The following is a 16,790-nucleotide window of genomic DNA, read 5'->3' as shown; positions in this document are numbered from 1 at the left end:
CAGATTCAAGAAGGTAAGGTTTCTAAGTGCAAACAAAGAACTTTTTGTGTTTGCTTTTGAGGTAAAAAAGTAGTAGAAAGTGTTCTATTCCTGGCTCTGAGAAACTTCTGGCTGACTTTAAGGGGCAGTGCAGTCAACTCAGAATACTCCTGAGAATGGTTATTAAAATAAACAAAACTGCGGCTACGGGTTAGTCCTGCCAAACCTCCCTTGCCTACGCCCTGCAGCACAAAGCACCAGAGTCCCTGATGGCAGAACCAGTGCCGTTCCCCCCAGTAGCATGATGCAGAGAAACCACACCGCAGCAAGTCACAATATGCCCTTGGATCTCCCCACAAACAGTGCCACTAGTTTTGATTGGTTAAATGCAATAAGAAAGAGGACTAGTGATTTAAAAATAGGCCAGTCCATTTTTTCCAACATGTGATAGGAACACATCATTCTACCACAGCCTGAGCTTGTAAAGGCTGTCACCAGCTGGCCTTCCCCTTGGTCTGAAGGAGACCATTTTCCTCCTCTCACAAATGCAGCCCATCGATATCATAACTGAGGCTGTGCATAAGGAATGAATTTAGCCAGGAGGCCACAACCCCCACTAAAGACAGCCCTGACTGTGGTAATACTCAGGCTGCCTGATTTGTTTCACTAGATTCCTTCATGAGAACTCTACAGCCAACCACCGTGACTAAATAACAGCTGGCAGAAAGGAGGAGTACTTGCCAAACTCAACAACTGGGATGCTTTTCATTGTTTACTGAGATGCCTTAACTTATGAAAACAGGTTCCCATATTCAGTGGGACAGAAAGAATACAAGAGGCAACTTCAGGAGAGTGCTATGAGGACAGAGGCCCCAGGCTTTCACTGTAAGGGTTAATATACCCACAGAAGCATCTTCAACGCTATGAAAGAGCCTACCACGTTATTTGGCTATCTGAAAAACTTTTACATACTGAGGCTCAGAGACAGAGTGAGTGAAATACTGAAGGAACCCTCAATTTACCCCTTTAGAAGATATTCTCCTGCATCCCGCCAGAACATGTAAAGTGGCTCCCTTCCAATGCAAGGTAAAGGGGTAAGAAGAAAAGCTGAGGCAGCATCACAAGCCAGAACCCAGCACCACTAAGAGCCAGAGGTGTGCTGGAACATAGGGTCTGGCTCTCAACACCGTAAAGGCGATCTCTTTTCTTCCTTTCCCCCTTACAGGAACAGTTCTTGTAACCCCCGTAACATCTTCTGGGGAGTTGCACAGATCCTGGTGAAGGGAAGTTAGCTTCACCTTAGGAAGGCAAGACAAACAGAAAATAGAATGAATTTCAGCAGCAAACTACCTAGCACTGATCTACTCCCCCACTGTGTGGCTTGGGGGCGGGGAAAAAAGGTGTTCCAGACAGATTCCTCTTGAAAAAGCTACAATGTCTCCTTTTCATCAAATTTATCACATATTTACTCTTAGGTTCTCTGATGATTTATGCTTCTCCCCAGTACATCTTTGCTTTATGTCTCCTTCATGTGCTGACAATTCTTCTGTCCCTCCTCCCCCCAGTTTTGTCCCCCTTGAGCTCATTTTGGAGTGGCAAAAGTCAGGAACAGGCACGTGGAGCAGCTGTTTGGCTTTACGGTCCAGCAAAAGAGTTATAATGGCATGGTCGCTCTTTTGCCTCTTTAAAAATCAGACAGGAAAAGTACCTTTCTGGTGAATTTTGCTCTGACAGAGCAATCAAAGTGTCAGAGAAGCTGGAGAGCTCCGAGCAAGCCAATCTAATTGTATATTTCTGTTTCATTTTACAGGATTCATAATTGTAAATACTGAAAGAACGCCTAATCCAGCCAAAATCCAGGAACACCAACTATATTGCTTACTGGCCTAGAGAAACATATCATTATTGCTTGCCACTGACACTCTCTCCAGGAAAGAAAATATGTTTTATTCAGTTGTTAACATTATATCATTAAGGAGACCTCAACTGGAAATCTGCTTCTTGTTAACTCATTTTCCATGAGCTTCAGCAAATTTTAAAAAACTTCAAATAAACAACAAATCTGTACATGAGAAAACTCACTAGCCTGCAACAAAGCTGTCATGGAAAAGATGTCTCATGTCATAAGTTGAACAAAATTTCTCCTTCTTAGTACCATAACAGTAAAACTACAAGAAAATATTTATGGACTGCAAACATACATAAGAATCAGATTGCTCCCTCTGTTCCTCCACTTAGGAAGCAGATTCCTGTGGTTCCTAAGCGTATTTCTACACGCAGCTGTATTTCTATAGACTTGTCCTGTATTTTTCTTAAAACAATAAACTCATGGCCAGCCTATTGCTAATGCAAGAGGAAAGCTCAGGTGTTTCATTTCCCAAAAAAACCCAGAAAGACAGTTACGGTTCCTGCAGCGCTCTACTACAGGATCTTTGATTATTTAAGTGCTTCATATGCAGCACATCAAAATGCCTTACATCTACCTCCAGAAAGTTCCTATATATAGAAGACAGCACTTAAGCAAACACAAGCTTATTTATTTAGCCTTGAAGTTAGCACAGCAGTCCAGTTCCTATCAACAGCATTTTCACATTGCTTCATCCATAACTCAGTTACAGGACCAGTTCGCCATTTTACGCACTGTTGAATAAAACAGGGATAACTTGCATTCACCTCAGCAGAAGATTTTAGAGTTCACGGTCCCACAAGGCCTTTCTGACTGCAAGCCCAGTCCCAGAAAAGGCTGGAGAAGCCAGTACTGTCGTTGCTCCAGAGCTCTGATCCTCCTCCCACTTGGATCAGCCCTGACAAGCAACACTGCCACTGGTTCGTCCGATTTTAACAGAAGTGCATGTGGTGTTCTACGAGCCCTCACTCCTGGAGTCTCCACTTCCAATTATGAAATGCCCTTCTAATTGCAGAAAAGCCCCTGAAAACACAAAGCAGATGTACTGTAGAGGCTTAATCTAGAAAGCACTAAAAAGCACATAGAGGCACTCAGATGTAGGTGATTTTTAAGTCAATTTAATATTTTGGGGTGGTTCCACCTTTTCAAATTTTCCTCAGATTTTAAAAGCAAACAATATTAAATTGCCATGTTCTGAAGAAGTCTGCAGGAAAGAGGAAGGATTTGAGCCAGAAGAACCAGACAAAGAAAAAGTGAAGGAAGCAAAAAATAAAACAAAACAAAGTTTCCACATTATCTCTTTCCAACTTGTCTGAAAGCCGTTTAAAAGTTCCTAAGAGGGTCATTGATGCTCCAAGGTTTTCAAATCTCACTTCGAGCTACAAGTGACCACCCAGTATTTAAAGCACAGTAATCTTCCTTACACGTTTTCAGAAAACATTCCTTACATGTTTTCTCTATGTTTGCATCTTCTAAGAACACGAAAATCATAAAAGGTTACCATGCAGTTTTCCACACAGTTGTTTTTCTCCACCTTTTTCCTTACCTGTTAAAGGGATTTTTTTAAAAGCAACTAATTTTCTAATTATTTTACTGTAGATCACTGTGGATGTTTCTGCATGTGACAAAACTCCCTGTATCATCAGCATCAGAAACTGTCAAAGATTACTTAGGACTGAAACAGCTAAAATTTTATCCCTGCAGACTAAGGAATGTAAGCAGGATATTGTATCCTGCAAATGCCAAACAGCAGGTACCACCATCATGCCTGGCTTTAGGCAAGGCTCCCTTCCTCTCATTCTTGATCATAAATCCACACAGATGTTTTGAATGGAAACATCTGTCTACTAACAATGTATCGATGTCAGAACCTGCATGCAGCTATGGTGAATGCAGTCACTTCCTCTCCTTGAGGATTCCAAAAACCTTTCACTGACATTCCATTTAATAAAAGTGGTGTCCCTAATAAAGGAACAAATAGCATTTCTTGTTCAGCAGTGGAACCCTTGCTTCTGTTTACCTAGGAAAGATTCTGTAAACAAAACCAACCAGAAGACTTGATGTGGAAACACAAGATATTCCTTTGTGATATTAGTATTACAAACTCATTTTTGGCTTACCATGGATTCACTGATTAAGAGGAGAAGAAGAGCCTCTTCTACGTTGTCTTGAGGGCAGTACGCACTGAAAGACAGAACATATTTTTCTGAGGAAGGTCAAGAAATATCCTGTCAGCCTCTTTCTCGTTTCACAAGAGGAGCAGTAACTTGAAACATCTCATGCATAATTCATTTGCTAGGCAATACCTTCTCCTGCAGGTTCACACAATTAAGAGCTCTGCAATATATCCTAGATGAACTATACTGACCCATAAATAGATATCATAGCAAACATAGCTATTTGGTTGGATTTTCTTCCTTCCTGCTGGGAAAAAAAAAAAAATCAAACACTAAAGGTTTAATGTGTTATTTTTCCAGCAGGCCTTTTGATGGGAAGTTAAAAACAAGAACACACAAAACTACTACATGAATCAGTGACATAAGTAGCAGTACCAAAGAGTGTTCAAACACTCTCCTTCCTTCTGCCAATAAACTGAAATAAAAAAGAATGCTTACTTCTCTTCTGTGTACAGCTCGGGCCTCCGACAAAGAAGACTGCTAACGTAAGACTGATCTTCCTTGTTCATGAACTCAGGAAGGGGATCAGATAAAGGGCTCCAGTAACAGTCTTCACTGAGAGAATGGAGAAGTACTTGGGCTAGCTGTTTGGCTGCAGTCTAGAGATCAGTGAACAGCACAGAAAAAGACACATCAGTGAAGCCTTCTCCAACACCTCTCCCCATGTTCCACCTTGGAAAGGAGATGTACCAACAACATGACAGTACCACTTTTCAGAAAGCTAGAGCAGCTAGAACAGCTGCTAAAAAATCTACAGCAGTGGCAGTTTCTTCCCTCCTCTGGAAAGGCCAGCCTTCTGCATTTACATGGTCTTGATGCAATGCTGTAGGAAAAAAGTATCAAAAAGGCCTGACAGCAAGGGACGCTTTGGTGAATGAAGACAACTGCCACATGGACCACTGAGGCAATCTCACAAACATTACTGTACTAGAGTATGATGGCACTCCACTGCGATCTCAGCCTCAGAATTTTGTATGCAAGTCTCAGCCCAAAGGCTACTTTTGTATTAGGTTTAAGAGATCAACCCTATATCTGTTAATATCGCTCTTCCTGCAGCCTTTTATAGCTTCATCTCAGTACCGCTTCTCTCTTCTTGTCACAATAATGGAGGGAGGAGAGAAGAGGGTTAGGAACTTTATATTGAGACAGCAACATCACGTGCACTTTTTTGACCATCAAGTGGCCAAGGATCCTTAAATACTCCCTTTCTGGTTTGTACACATAGCTGGCAAGCTCGGGGGCAAATTAGCTTGACTTTGCAAAACTACCTTTGGCATTTGTCGTTGTCCTCCACTCAACAAATCTCTAATTTTTTGCATTGTAAATAGATGAGCACACAAACAAGCAGAGAGACATGAAAATGGGTGGTATCTTCAGTGAATTCTAAGCAGCATAGCACTCTAAGCTGTAAAGTAAATACTGCACAGAACAGAGGCAGGCTGAAACCTCAGCCCTTCTGTCCTAGTACTTGTGAATATTATTTTGGAACGTCTCTGACTACTGCATATGTATTTTCTATGCAATTTACACTTTGAGATGTGTTATGAGGCCAGCAAGAGTCATTTTCTTTTAAATATCATGATAGGTACTATTGATAAACTGAAGCATTACTCCCCTTGAGGTATTACATCTATAGGACCAAATGAATCATACTGAGGTTAAAGTTCCTGTTATCAGATTCAGAAAAATAACTTCTTTTGATGCAAGGTTCTTTATTTCCATCCACTTCACCAAACATGAATTAGTCTAAAATGCAACCATAGTAGCGTGCACTGTTTCTTAAACACCAGAAAGGAAGGTTTCATAGATGTACCTAGCAAATGGCAAAGTGATCTGAATGTATGATGGTGCCCCAAAGAAATATTGTCACATACAACTCCCTGGAAACCCCAAGACGTTCCATGCAACCCTACTGACAAGTTACAGAAACGCTTGTATCTAACTAGGCTTTTCTATGCTTTTTATGGCAAGTAACCACGAGCAAAGTGGCCTAGGCCCCTGCGACATTAGCCAATATCATTTATCGTCTCAGTGTGTAATTATTTAGTCAGTTTTAGCCTGTGGGGCCAACTCTCCTGTATTTTTTCCTACCGTCTTAGAGGGGAGGGAAAAATAATATGCCAGCAACAGAAGGATCTCTACTGGTTCACACAGAAGTAGAGTACAGTTTGTGATAAGCCTTTCAAAAGGCAAGCACCAAATACTTTTAGTGTCTTTGATTTTAATATACAGTACAGTAGCTGTGTAAATTAGTTTCACTCTTGTTTTGAATAAGACCAAACAAACCAGAACAGGCCAAGACTTTGATTTATGTTATTACTGCCTTTGGCTAAAAAAAGCATCACTATGCTTGAAGAACACTGTGATCCCACAAACTAACAAAAAAAAAATCCTGTGTTTCACTTTCATGCTTGAAAAACTTGTTTAATTAAGCACGTTCCTCCCTTTGCCCTCTTGACAGCTCTTTAAAAATAAGCAAGAAAATGAAAATACAACTTCCAGTAAAACGGAAATCCCAAGAAAAACTATTGGATGAACACCTTTGGATTTCCCCTTAGGGATTAATTCCCCAGGGGTGTTGTAGAGCTCTCCCCAGTTGCACAGGGACAGGAGCATTTGAGTGTCACGTTCTGTCATGGTATAAGAACAGCAGATGGTTAGATTCATTTCAGCAAAATGATAAAACAGGCGAGCAAGAAAAAATCCCCTGAACCCTGATCTCAATCTGGAAAAGCATGCAACCATTTGAGTGTGACAATTACTTAAGTCACCTCTTCTAATTCCCTGCACAAACTTACACACGCATCTGTATTTTCAGTTAGGCATATAAGGTGATCCCAAGGCAATGAGAAGATTAATTTCCAGAAGAGAAATTCCAAAATACACAGATGTGAGGAACGTAGGCAAAAAAAAGCACCCAGGATACCCTTCCTGCTCGCACTTTCATTTTGGCTCTGCATTTGCATGTGAGCTAGACACACAGTCAGTCCATCCATTGGAACCTGGCACTCTCCATTTCCAAAATGCTATGCAAACCCATGCCACACATCTCTGGATTTACACAAAACACAAAGCTGAACAAGCACAAAACAAGTATAGTTGTATCAACGTCAGTGCTTTTAGGATTGCGAAGTTTTCATTCATGTTCTCAAGACTGCTATTCTCCATGCTGTTGACCTTGTCACCTCCTGAGTAACCTCAGGACAAGATCTCTTAAAGAGGAGATAGGGAAGAACCAGTTAAAGGTCTAAAAAGTTAAACAGGCACATAAATAACTTTCTTCACGATTTCTTTTCCAGATGCACTCAGGATAACAGGATGCAGAATGTCACCACCAACAACAAAAAAAAAGAATAAAATTAAAAATCACTCTATACTGTACTGAAGGGAGTTTTACAGGAAGAACACTGAAACACTTGGGTCTAAAAAAGCACTGCTTGTTGCAAGAGCCAGAAGTACTTAATGCTTCTACACGGAAATGCAAAAAGCTGTGCACGCACACACTGAAAAGCAAGAAAGAAAACAAGACATTATCACCTGAGGACAGCACAGTCAAACTAAATACACATCCTTATTTCTACCAGGGCTAGAAAATGCACTGAAAAAAACCCCAAAAGTAACCCACATGCCCAGGTGTGAAGGCTCGGAGGTTTCAACTGGGCAGGTCTTTGAATTAAGTGCATCACTTGACACATCACTTCTAAGGAGGGGGGGAGAAAAAAAAGGCAGCAATCAATCAAGTGATGACAAATATATTTTTATCCTACTGCACTGGTTAATAAACAGAGAGAATTCCTGCACAGCAAATTACCCCACCTTCCCATCTCCCATTCCCCTTACCATTTTGAAGGTCTGAGTAGCTTTTGTTTCCACAGTCCGTAGTATTTCTCGCAGACTCCTCATTCCTTTCACAATATTTCTATGGGGAAGTCAGAAAAAAAAAAAAAATCATAAAACCCCAGCACATTGGAGAAAAAATATTTTTATGATGGGCCAAAGCTTGGCAACAAACTTGACATTCAAACCAACCCATGAAACAATCACTAATACTGAGTATGTAGTAGCAAGACAAGTCACTCTGAGGCACAGATAGGACAATGGCACCGAGCGAGGCAGTGACTGTAGCATGCCTACTCCAGATGGCTTCCTAGGAGAAGATCACATTCGCATTTCATGAACAGAGGGGACATTTGGAAGCCTTTCATAGCTCATATTTATAAAGCAGATGCTGCTTCTTAAAAGCATCCACATCTCCTCTTCATACACACAGATTGTACTTGTTTGAATTATACTGAGCTTACGTGATGCTTTTAAATGACGATTCCTTTTAGGTGGTGCTTAACCGCCTTGTGTCTGATGGTCCAGACACATGATGAAATTACAGTGGTTTAAACAGTCTGTTATCAGGCAGCTAAGTTGCAGTAAGTGTCTGCAAGCACAGCTTAACCTGCAATAAAAGAGGGTTTGGCAAAAAAAAAAAATAAAAAAATAAAAAAAAAAAATCGCATTACTCTGTATACACCATGAGCAATTAAGCCAGACTAGTTGCCAAATGGCATCTTAATCGTGTGTCTGAGCACGAGAGAGATGCGGAGAGGAAAGATTAAACACTGGAAATACTAGTTAACACACTTGCAGCCTATAAACGCTTCAAGGCTAAGGACATGGCCCTACCACCACAGTAATTACAAAATGGTTCAGCTCACTTTGGGTAGCTGCCACCCTGCAATGAAAGAAATACAAGCTAACAGAAAAGGAGCAATGCTGTACTGAAATAAAGACAACCAGATAAGCAGTTGTGCTGGTACATTAACTGCCACTTCAGCTTATTCCAGGAGAATTTTCTGTGCAGATGAAATCTAGATTCCATAAAAAAAAAAAGCCATACACCATAACAACCTTTTCTGTTAATCTGATTAAATTTTGAAGGTAAGGAGTACAGACTGCACTTGTGCCCACTTTCATGCACTGCAAACCTTCTTGCACTCCAGAATCAACGGCAAACATTTGAAGAAATAAAATAAAAAAAAATTATTTTTGGGGCAGGGAGGAATAAAATGGGATCATGTTTATCATGAATATTGGCTACATAAAATGCCACCCTAAAGCTTATGGTCACCAAGTCACAGAATGCAAATGCATGCGGCCTTACTTCTAATCAATACTCATCTCAAAATTTTGAACTTTGAGGTCATCTGTAGATTACCTAGTTGTGGGCAATCTACAGACAAAGCAACAAAGTAAGGCAAGAACAAAAACACTAGAAACTTGCCCCAGTGGAGAAAGTCAGATTCTGTCCTTCTTTTTTTCCTTCCACTTTCTCCTAAGTAAAAGATGTGCTTTGAATTTATCAAGGGAAAAAAGCTCAAGGAAGTTTTTGTAAGTTGGACTTTAATGCTTCAGCAAGCTGTCCAATTACAGGACCAAGACATCTGGTGCTTTTCTGTGGGTCTAGGAAAGAATACACCCACAAAGATGCAGTTCTGAACCTTAAACTGAGGAAAACAATAAAGCATGTGGTGATATTTATGCATGAGTAGTCACACCAAGTCCAACAGAATTGTTCATATGTTATTTATTATCAGATAGTCAAAATCAATAAATTCCCCCATCTACACAAAATGCACCTGCCCAACTGCTCTCCTCAGGTACTGAAAAGTACTGGCATTTCCTATGCTTCTTGGGCTCCTTAAGAGGCTGGACAGAAGAGTTATGGTGTATAACAGTTCTACAACATTTTCAAAAATGCATATGTTTAGATTTCTTGTTAGGATAATGGTATTTGTCTAAATAAAGTGTCAATGAATTCCATTAACTCCATCAGAAAGAAGATTAGTGACCACTTGCAAAGCCAATTAATTCCACATTTGGCACATACTTAAGAGATGAAAAACCTAGAGAATGTGCTAAAAAGAGACAGTTTTGTTCCCAGAGAACTGGAGCACCATTTCAGTTCCACTTTCTAGACAAGGCCATAAACCATGTTAAGCTTCATGGCAGAAACACCTTGCTTTGGTAGGAAGGGGAGAGGAAAAGGAACACCGAAGTGAAAGAATAAAAGGCAAATTGCTGCCCATCTGCAAGTAGTCAGGGTTGAAACCATGAACCACATGACAAATGCATAGGAACACCTTCAACAGAAGGTAGGAGTGCAAAATGGGCAGCACAGGAGGAGCACCCAGCACTCACCATCTCCCAGACAGGTGCTTGTGCAGTCAGGGTCTCTCAGAGAGCACCTGCTCCACGCTCTGAGCTCTCAACCCTGAAACATGCAAAACATCTGACAACAATACCGATCCTATGGGACTGAGCAATTGGTTTGGCAGCTTTTAGATTTTGAACTTTATTGAACATTATTGAGCCGTGACACGAGACAGAGCACACCTGCCAGCAGTCTGCAAACACACCTCACTACAGGAGCTTGCCTTTCAGCTCTACTGTTCCAAGCCAGGAGGCCATCTGAGCACACATTTCATTTTAAGCATATAAATTGCTCTACTCATAATGATAAGGAACTTACTGTTCCATTAATAGATGTCCTTCATATACCAAACGTGCACTTGAAGAGATTTTTTAAAATTACGATCCAAAGAAGTTAACAAAAAGAAAAGTATGTATTTGAACAGAAATACATGTACAGAGATACATGGATGAGGATGCAAATATAAAGCCTCTGGCAATCCATGGTGAATCAATTTGATCTTGTCTAGATCAGAAACTAAGCAATCTTGAGCCTCTGCAGGACTTGGATAGAAGACTATCTGGAAATCCCAGGTACTGTTGCCTCAAGCCATGGCATCATAAGTGAACATCAGATCATGGAAATTAAATGAGTTGGAAGAGTACATGGGCCTTGACTGCACTGCTAAGATGCCAGAAAAAGAAATGAGGAAGAACAGGAAGGGAAAGGCACATGGTCATTAAACGGCCTTGGTTTTAGCCACAAAAGTGGCAAGAGAGGCATTTAAAAAAGCATTATGAAATGCAGTTTAGAATTCAATTATAGCTAATCTAATAAAGAGGAACACAGAAAACCCTGGGCACAAACTGTGACAAAGAGTACCTTGAGTCCAGTCAGTCCAGCTTAACATGAAAATGTGTTTTGTTTGTACAAAAAGTACTCTGTTAATACAGGGTAATTAATTACCAGTCCATGAATCAAAGCAGTCGTACCACATTCATGTCATATTGTTTGGTTAACACTACATAAAATTTTAAGATACAAGAAAATAAAGAAATATGCTGTTTTCTATGCAAATTGCTGGGAAAAATATTGATAATGAACCAGAGTGGACTGTGGGTACAGAGATCTGCAAAGACAGGCCCCTAACAACATGGGCACCAGAAGATCATGCTCTTATCCCCATTCATTTAACTGTTAAAACAGCTGCTAACAGATGGAAGACACCATCTTGAGACGACTACATGGCAGCTTGTAGAGCCACCTCTCCAGGGGAAAGCGGTACCCAAAGCACACAAACAGCAGCAACACCATTGCCTCTGCCCAGCTCCTTTTGCATCTTTGCATCTTGCCCAGGTTTCTAAAAATTCATACTCCCTCCTTAAACAGCCGTTCATGCACAGGCACAAAACACACCTGAAGAAGTAAGCCTCAGATTCTCAGATTCCTGTGAATGAAGACACAAGACAAGTAACTACAAGAAAGCACATTAGAGTTTCCTAATGGTAGCCTGCCTAACAGAAGTGGGGTGCTCAAAAAAAACCCCAATACAAAATAAAAGCTTAGCACTTATCTAGATCCATCCAGTAGGCAGTAAGACTCGCTCCCAAACTACCAGCTGCAGTGTCTTGGATAAGGTGCTAGATTGTGAGGACTGAAGAGGAGATAAGTGACAAGAAAGCCCACATAAATTCTTCAGAAGAGATGAATAGTCTGGCAGACATTGTCCTGCCTGCCTTTGTACATTAGATTCTACTGTAAAACAACCCATACATGAAGTTACTCTTTCAAATTGCCCTTGCAACAGAAGCCTACAAATTTCAAAAAGGGAACTGAGCACTCTAGAAAACTGACAGGAGAAGGGAAGAGAGAATTGTGTAAGCTTTCCCTACTAGGCATTTTCATCAGGGTTTTCCAAAGTAATTTAGGTCCTAACTTGAAGGATCATAAGGAAATCTGATTTTTAGTAAGCGATTAATATTTATGTTTCAGAAATTCATTTTCTTCAAGTGTCCCATCTAGAGCTTCCAAAACCAACCACATCCTCTAGAAAGCTCTGACTTTATTTGTCTTGCCTGTGAAACTCCACACACGCTTCAAGTGCCATTAAGAGAACAGCATACATATAACCATTACTTCACAGAGGTGAAGCCCGCTTGCCCTAAGAAAATACTAAGAGCATCTTGACAAAAGCCCCCATAATAGTATAAAGTAGTAATACTTGTCCAACACCCCGAAAGGAAGGGCAGTCAGAAATAAGCCTAATCTTCACACATCCACATCAGAAAAAAAACAAAACAAAACAAAACCAAAACCCAGTGCAGATGCTAACACGAAAGACAACTGGCTGCCTCCTACAGTACAACATCATCTGCCTGCCTATATTCTGCATCCACAGCATCAGCATTGCTCCCTGAGAGAAGAAAAGAAAGCTTTCATGGGACGCAGCAGGGCAAACAACTGCAGGAAACGTGTTTTCAGCAAGACCATATTTTTAAGTAAACATCTTATTAAAAGCATCTGGGACTTCCACAGCTGCAAGACTTGCTGGTCCTTACAGCTGGCGGCTCACCATCTGAAACAGAGATCGGACCTTTGTTTTATATTGGTGTCTTCTTCCCACTGCAGACTGCAAGAGAAAAGGGCATCCCTGACCATGCTCGGAGAGGAGCATGCCTGTTCCTGCCAGCAGGAACAAAACCATGACAACACCACTCATATCCCTCAGCCCTTCTGCCTGGTGAGACAAGAATAAAGGACTCGCTATTTCTTTTGTACACATGTGCCACTGGGGAAGGACATCCCACCTGATAGGACCTACCCCCCTGCTAGCTTAAGCATTTATCGTCCAAGGCTTATTTCCTACCTGAACACGCTGGAAGCAATAAGGAGAACAAAAACATTTCTTTGAGCTGTTCAATATCAGGTGGAAAAATTTATTATACACATGAAGCATCCTAAAAAACTTCCTCCCACTTTCTTCCTCTTTCCTTAATATATCCCAGTGCTGCTTATGCCCTCTCGTGGCAGAAACCGCACATGAATACCAGCTGGGGGGCAGAGACAAGCTGTGGAGTCCCACGGGGCTCCTTTTCCCCCCACCGGACCTTTCATTTCCCTGGCTGGTGTTTCTCACTTGCACTGGAGGAGGTGAGGAGCGCATGGGGCTCAGCTCCTGTCCCAGCCACAGGAGCTCCATCACACCGACCGGGATGCTCTTTCATCAGGAGACAGCTACAGAGAACATTTTGCTGCTATTGCAGCAATTCAGCTTGTAATCAAAGCGCTAATTCACACATGTATTTTGATTCCAAATTGTTTTCCTGTAGGGTTTTTTTGTGGTGGTTTTTTTTTTTTTTTTAAAGGCTGTCATTAACATAACGTGGGAAGGGAGCAAGCAGGGTGCACACTAATAGCTAAAACAACCTACTGGATATATTGAACTGATGAAGACTGAACTTAAAACGTTGCTGAACAAAATGAACATGAGTGAATTTGATATTCAAAAGGTGCCTAGAGGACATCAGTGCCATATGTTCTAAATGAGATTTTATTTTATTACATAGTTAATGAGCTTACTGGCAAGACCTGAGCTTTTTGTTTGCCATGAGAATGGCAAAAGGCTAGTAAAGCACATGCTGTGCCACAGCTGGTCAACCACCACCTCACCTGGGAAAAAAAACATACCTGTCCCCTACTGCCGAGGTGCTACTGAGACTATGCCTTATTCTTATCAGTCCATACTTTACACATAAACTTGTACTCACCTGACTAAAGGGGTCATTTCACGACATTTGGGCTTTGTGTGTTTGTAAGCCTTTGAGTTAAACAAGACTTACCTGAAAACACCTCTCATAGATATGCTTACATGTACAGCTTCACTGTACATGCAGACTTTTAATGAAAGAATAAGGAACATAGAGGCTATTCACAGTTGCATTTAAAATCATTCTTAGGGGGGAAAAAAAACTAGCAAGAAAGCCCTAATCAAGAAGCAACCCCTCCTCCAGAGTCAAAAAATGGTATCAATTTTCTACAGAAGAATTTAAACTGATTTTTGCTGTGATTTTTTTTTCTAGTTTTCTTCCTTTCAATCTCCCCCTGTTTTTTTACTTTCTTCTCCATTTTAAGAGGGAAGAAAATTAGAGAAAATATCTTTGACTGGGGGTGAAAGTAAAAAAACAGCCAAAATTTAATACTTTCAAAAATGGTTTGCTTAAAAAAAGTTTATAAAACTTTGACCAGCAACACTACACAGAGCAGTGAGAAATTCGGTATCTTGATTCCTTGAGAACAAATGTGATAAAACAGTGCAAGGACAGGACTAGGGAAGGATGGATTCTAACAAGTACTGTTTACACATGGTGAAGAGACACTCTCCCTACACGGCAGTCTCTCCATCAGCTAAACGGAGTTAATTATGTTTTGAAGGCACGGCCTGTTTTAGGGGAGAGTGTGTCCTCACCAATGGCCTTTGGAAGTGGGCATTTACAACGTCTTTTTTATTTTTCTTAAGAGGTTTTCCTCAGGTGAGATTCACTGTGAGCTTGCAAATACCAACTCCTCTCGCCCTTCCCAGGTTCACTGGGAGCTGTATTTCAAAGGCATGATAAATGCCCTGGAGCAGCACTGTTCCCATATGCATTCTCTCTAGTAAAACCACACAGATTTGGGGTTTTGATTGGGACATTTAAGACCATAAATAAACAAACAAATAAATGAAAGAAACTACCTTCAAGACTTCACAGAGCTCTAAAGCAGGCCCTGTGGCTGAACATTTTAAAAGCACACAGCAGTGTAAATTCCTCTCTCTCTTTATGGTCAAACGCCCCTCATCTCCACAGGGAACAGAGCTGAGTCAAGACAACAAAACTGTTCTACTCCACCCTACTTGTGGGTCTGGAAAAACGAGGCTTAGGACTCTAAGACAGACAAATAGGAGGGAGGGAAGGACACTGAGGGGACTTGAGGTGAGCCAGCAGCAAAAAGTCACAAAAGAACAAAGAAATAAGCCTTCATCTGTTCCGAAACATGCAACATTATTTATTTTTATTAACATCTGCATCCACCTACCCCTTCTTTAAATGAGTCACATAGGCACTCTGTAGAGCTGCTTCCAGGAAGTAGGAAAGTTCAAACTCAGAGTAAGTCACATTGCTGCCCTTGATACTCCTTGAATGGGTGTTGTTTAAGGTCTGTGAGAGGAGGAAAGAAACATCTGGGATTACAGAGAAACGTCTGAACTGATCTCTGGCTCATGAGGAACTGGCATCTCCAACAATACAATGTTAGCTTCTGCCATCAGATTCCTCCTCAAACTACTTGAAAACTTACCTTCATTAGTTATTCAAAAACCTTTCAAAGTCAACTTTAAAATAAACTATACAGTGACTTCCACAAAATATTCTGCATGCAATATGAGTTTTGAAACACCATCCCTTACTACTTCCCAACCTTTAATAAAGTAAGTAGAAAGCTACACATTAATACCAAGGGCTGCAGAAGTACTACTCCAACTACATAGACCCAGGATCTTGCACAGAAATATTAATGCAGTGTTTGAGTAGGTATGTCTACCTTAAGATAGCTTACTAACTTTTAACAAGTATTTATAAGGAGCCCTGATGGAAGAATCTCAGCCTTTCCTGTGTTTCTCCTATCAAACCCTTCTTGCTTTTCCTTCCTTACTGGTAATAAACAGCTTTCATTGCTGAAAGTGGCCCTGTGTGGACTCTCCAAAGCAAGGTTTTTACATCCAGGACTGGAGAAGGCCTATGGACTTTTAGTACATCTATCAGTAATTCTGCACCCTTGTCTGTGTCCAGAAGATGAACGAATTACATTTCAGACTCTCCCTTCTTCACAGACACAAGCTATCAGTAAAAACATTTACAGTGCCCACTACTGGCAGGAACTCATCCTTCCACTGGGGAAGGACAGTACTTAATTTTAAATAAAAAAGCCATTCAGCTTTTTCCTACAAAGAAACAGACCATACAAATTGTTAGCTGGCTTTCTTAATGAATTTTTATATATGTGCTAAGCTCATTTTTCTTGTTTTAATGCAATTAAAACCAAAACTTGGAACAGACACACGCCTTTGCTACTAAGAAGAGCAGAAATATCTGGTCAGAAGGTCAAAGGCCATTAAGCTACAGAAGAACATGTAACATGCATTGCCATCAGTGCTGCTGGTATCAAGCATAATGTGTGGCAAAGGAAGGCGATGGAAGCACATGGTGTGCCCTGCTAAACTCAGCTAGGCTGGAGATAGAGACCACTAAGCATGTGCCAAGCAAATTAGCGGCACGTATTAGAGCGCAGTGGAGGGCTCAAAGTACTCATCATACTCAGCATCCTAGCCAAACACTGACTAAGCAGTTACTTGCTACTAATGATCTAGGTTCCTCCAGTTTCACTTGGAGAAGGTGAAGCACTGGCAGATAAACTGCTATGGCTGACCCAAAAGGTCATTTTCAGCTGGTTAGGGATCTCAATATCCACTACTGTGTATCATTTACACGGCAAATACATAAAATGTCTTGGG

General features: G+C 40.9%; 1 protein-coding gene across 4 annotated transcripts in view; it reads right to left on the bottom strand.

Annotated features, from left to right (window-relative positions):
• TTC7A (tetratricopeptide repeat domain 7A) overlaps positions 1-16,790 on the bottom strand; it is a 189,829-nt gene that overhangs the window by 147,105 nt on the left and 25,934 nt on the right. For all 4 annotated transcript variants that reach the window (XM_068423941.1, XM_068424103.1, XM_068424014.1 and 1 more), the window contains exons 5-8: positions 15,317-15,438; positions 7,903-7,981; positions 4,501-4,661; positions 4,006-4,069 (exon numbers count right to left, since the gene is read on the bottom strand). In XM_068423941.1, the coding sequence (XP_068280042.1) occupies positions 4,006-4,069; positions 4,501-4,661; positions 7,903-7,981; positions 15,317-15,438 (426 nt within the window). The remainder of the gene's footprint in view (positions 1-4,005; positions 4,070-4,500; positions 4,662-7,902; positions 7,982-15,316; positions 15,439-16,790) is intronic.

Source organism: Nyctibius grandis, chromosome 1 (genome assembly GCF_013368605.1).
Source record: "Nyctibius grandis isolate bNycGra1 chromosome 1, bNycGra1.pri, whole genome shotgun sequence".
Lineage (NCBI taxonomy): Eukaryota > Metazoa > Chordata > Aves > Nyctibiiformes > Nyctibiidae > Nyctibius > Nyctibius grandis.
This window is presented reverse-complemented; position numbering and strand designations above follow the sequence as displayed.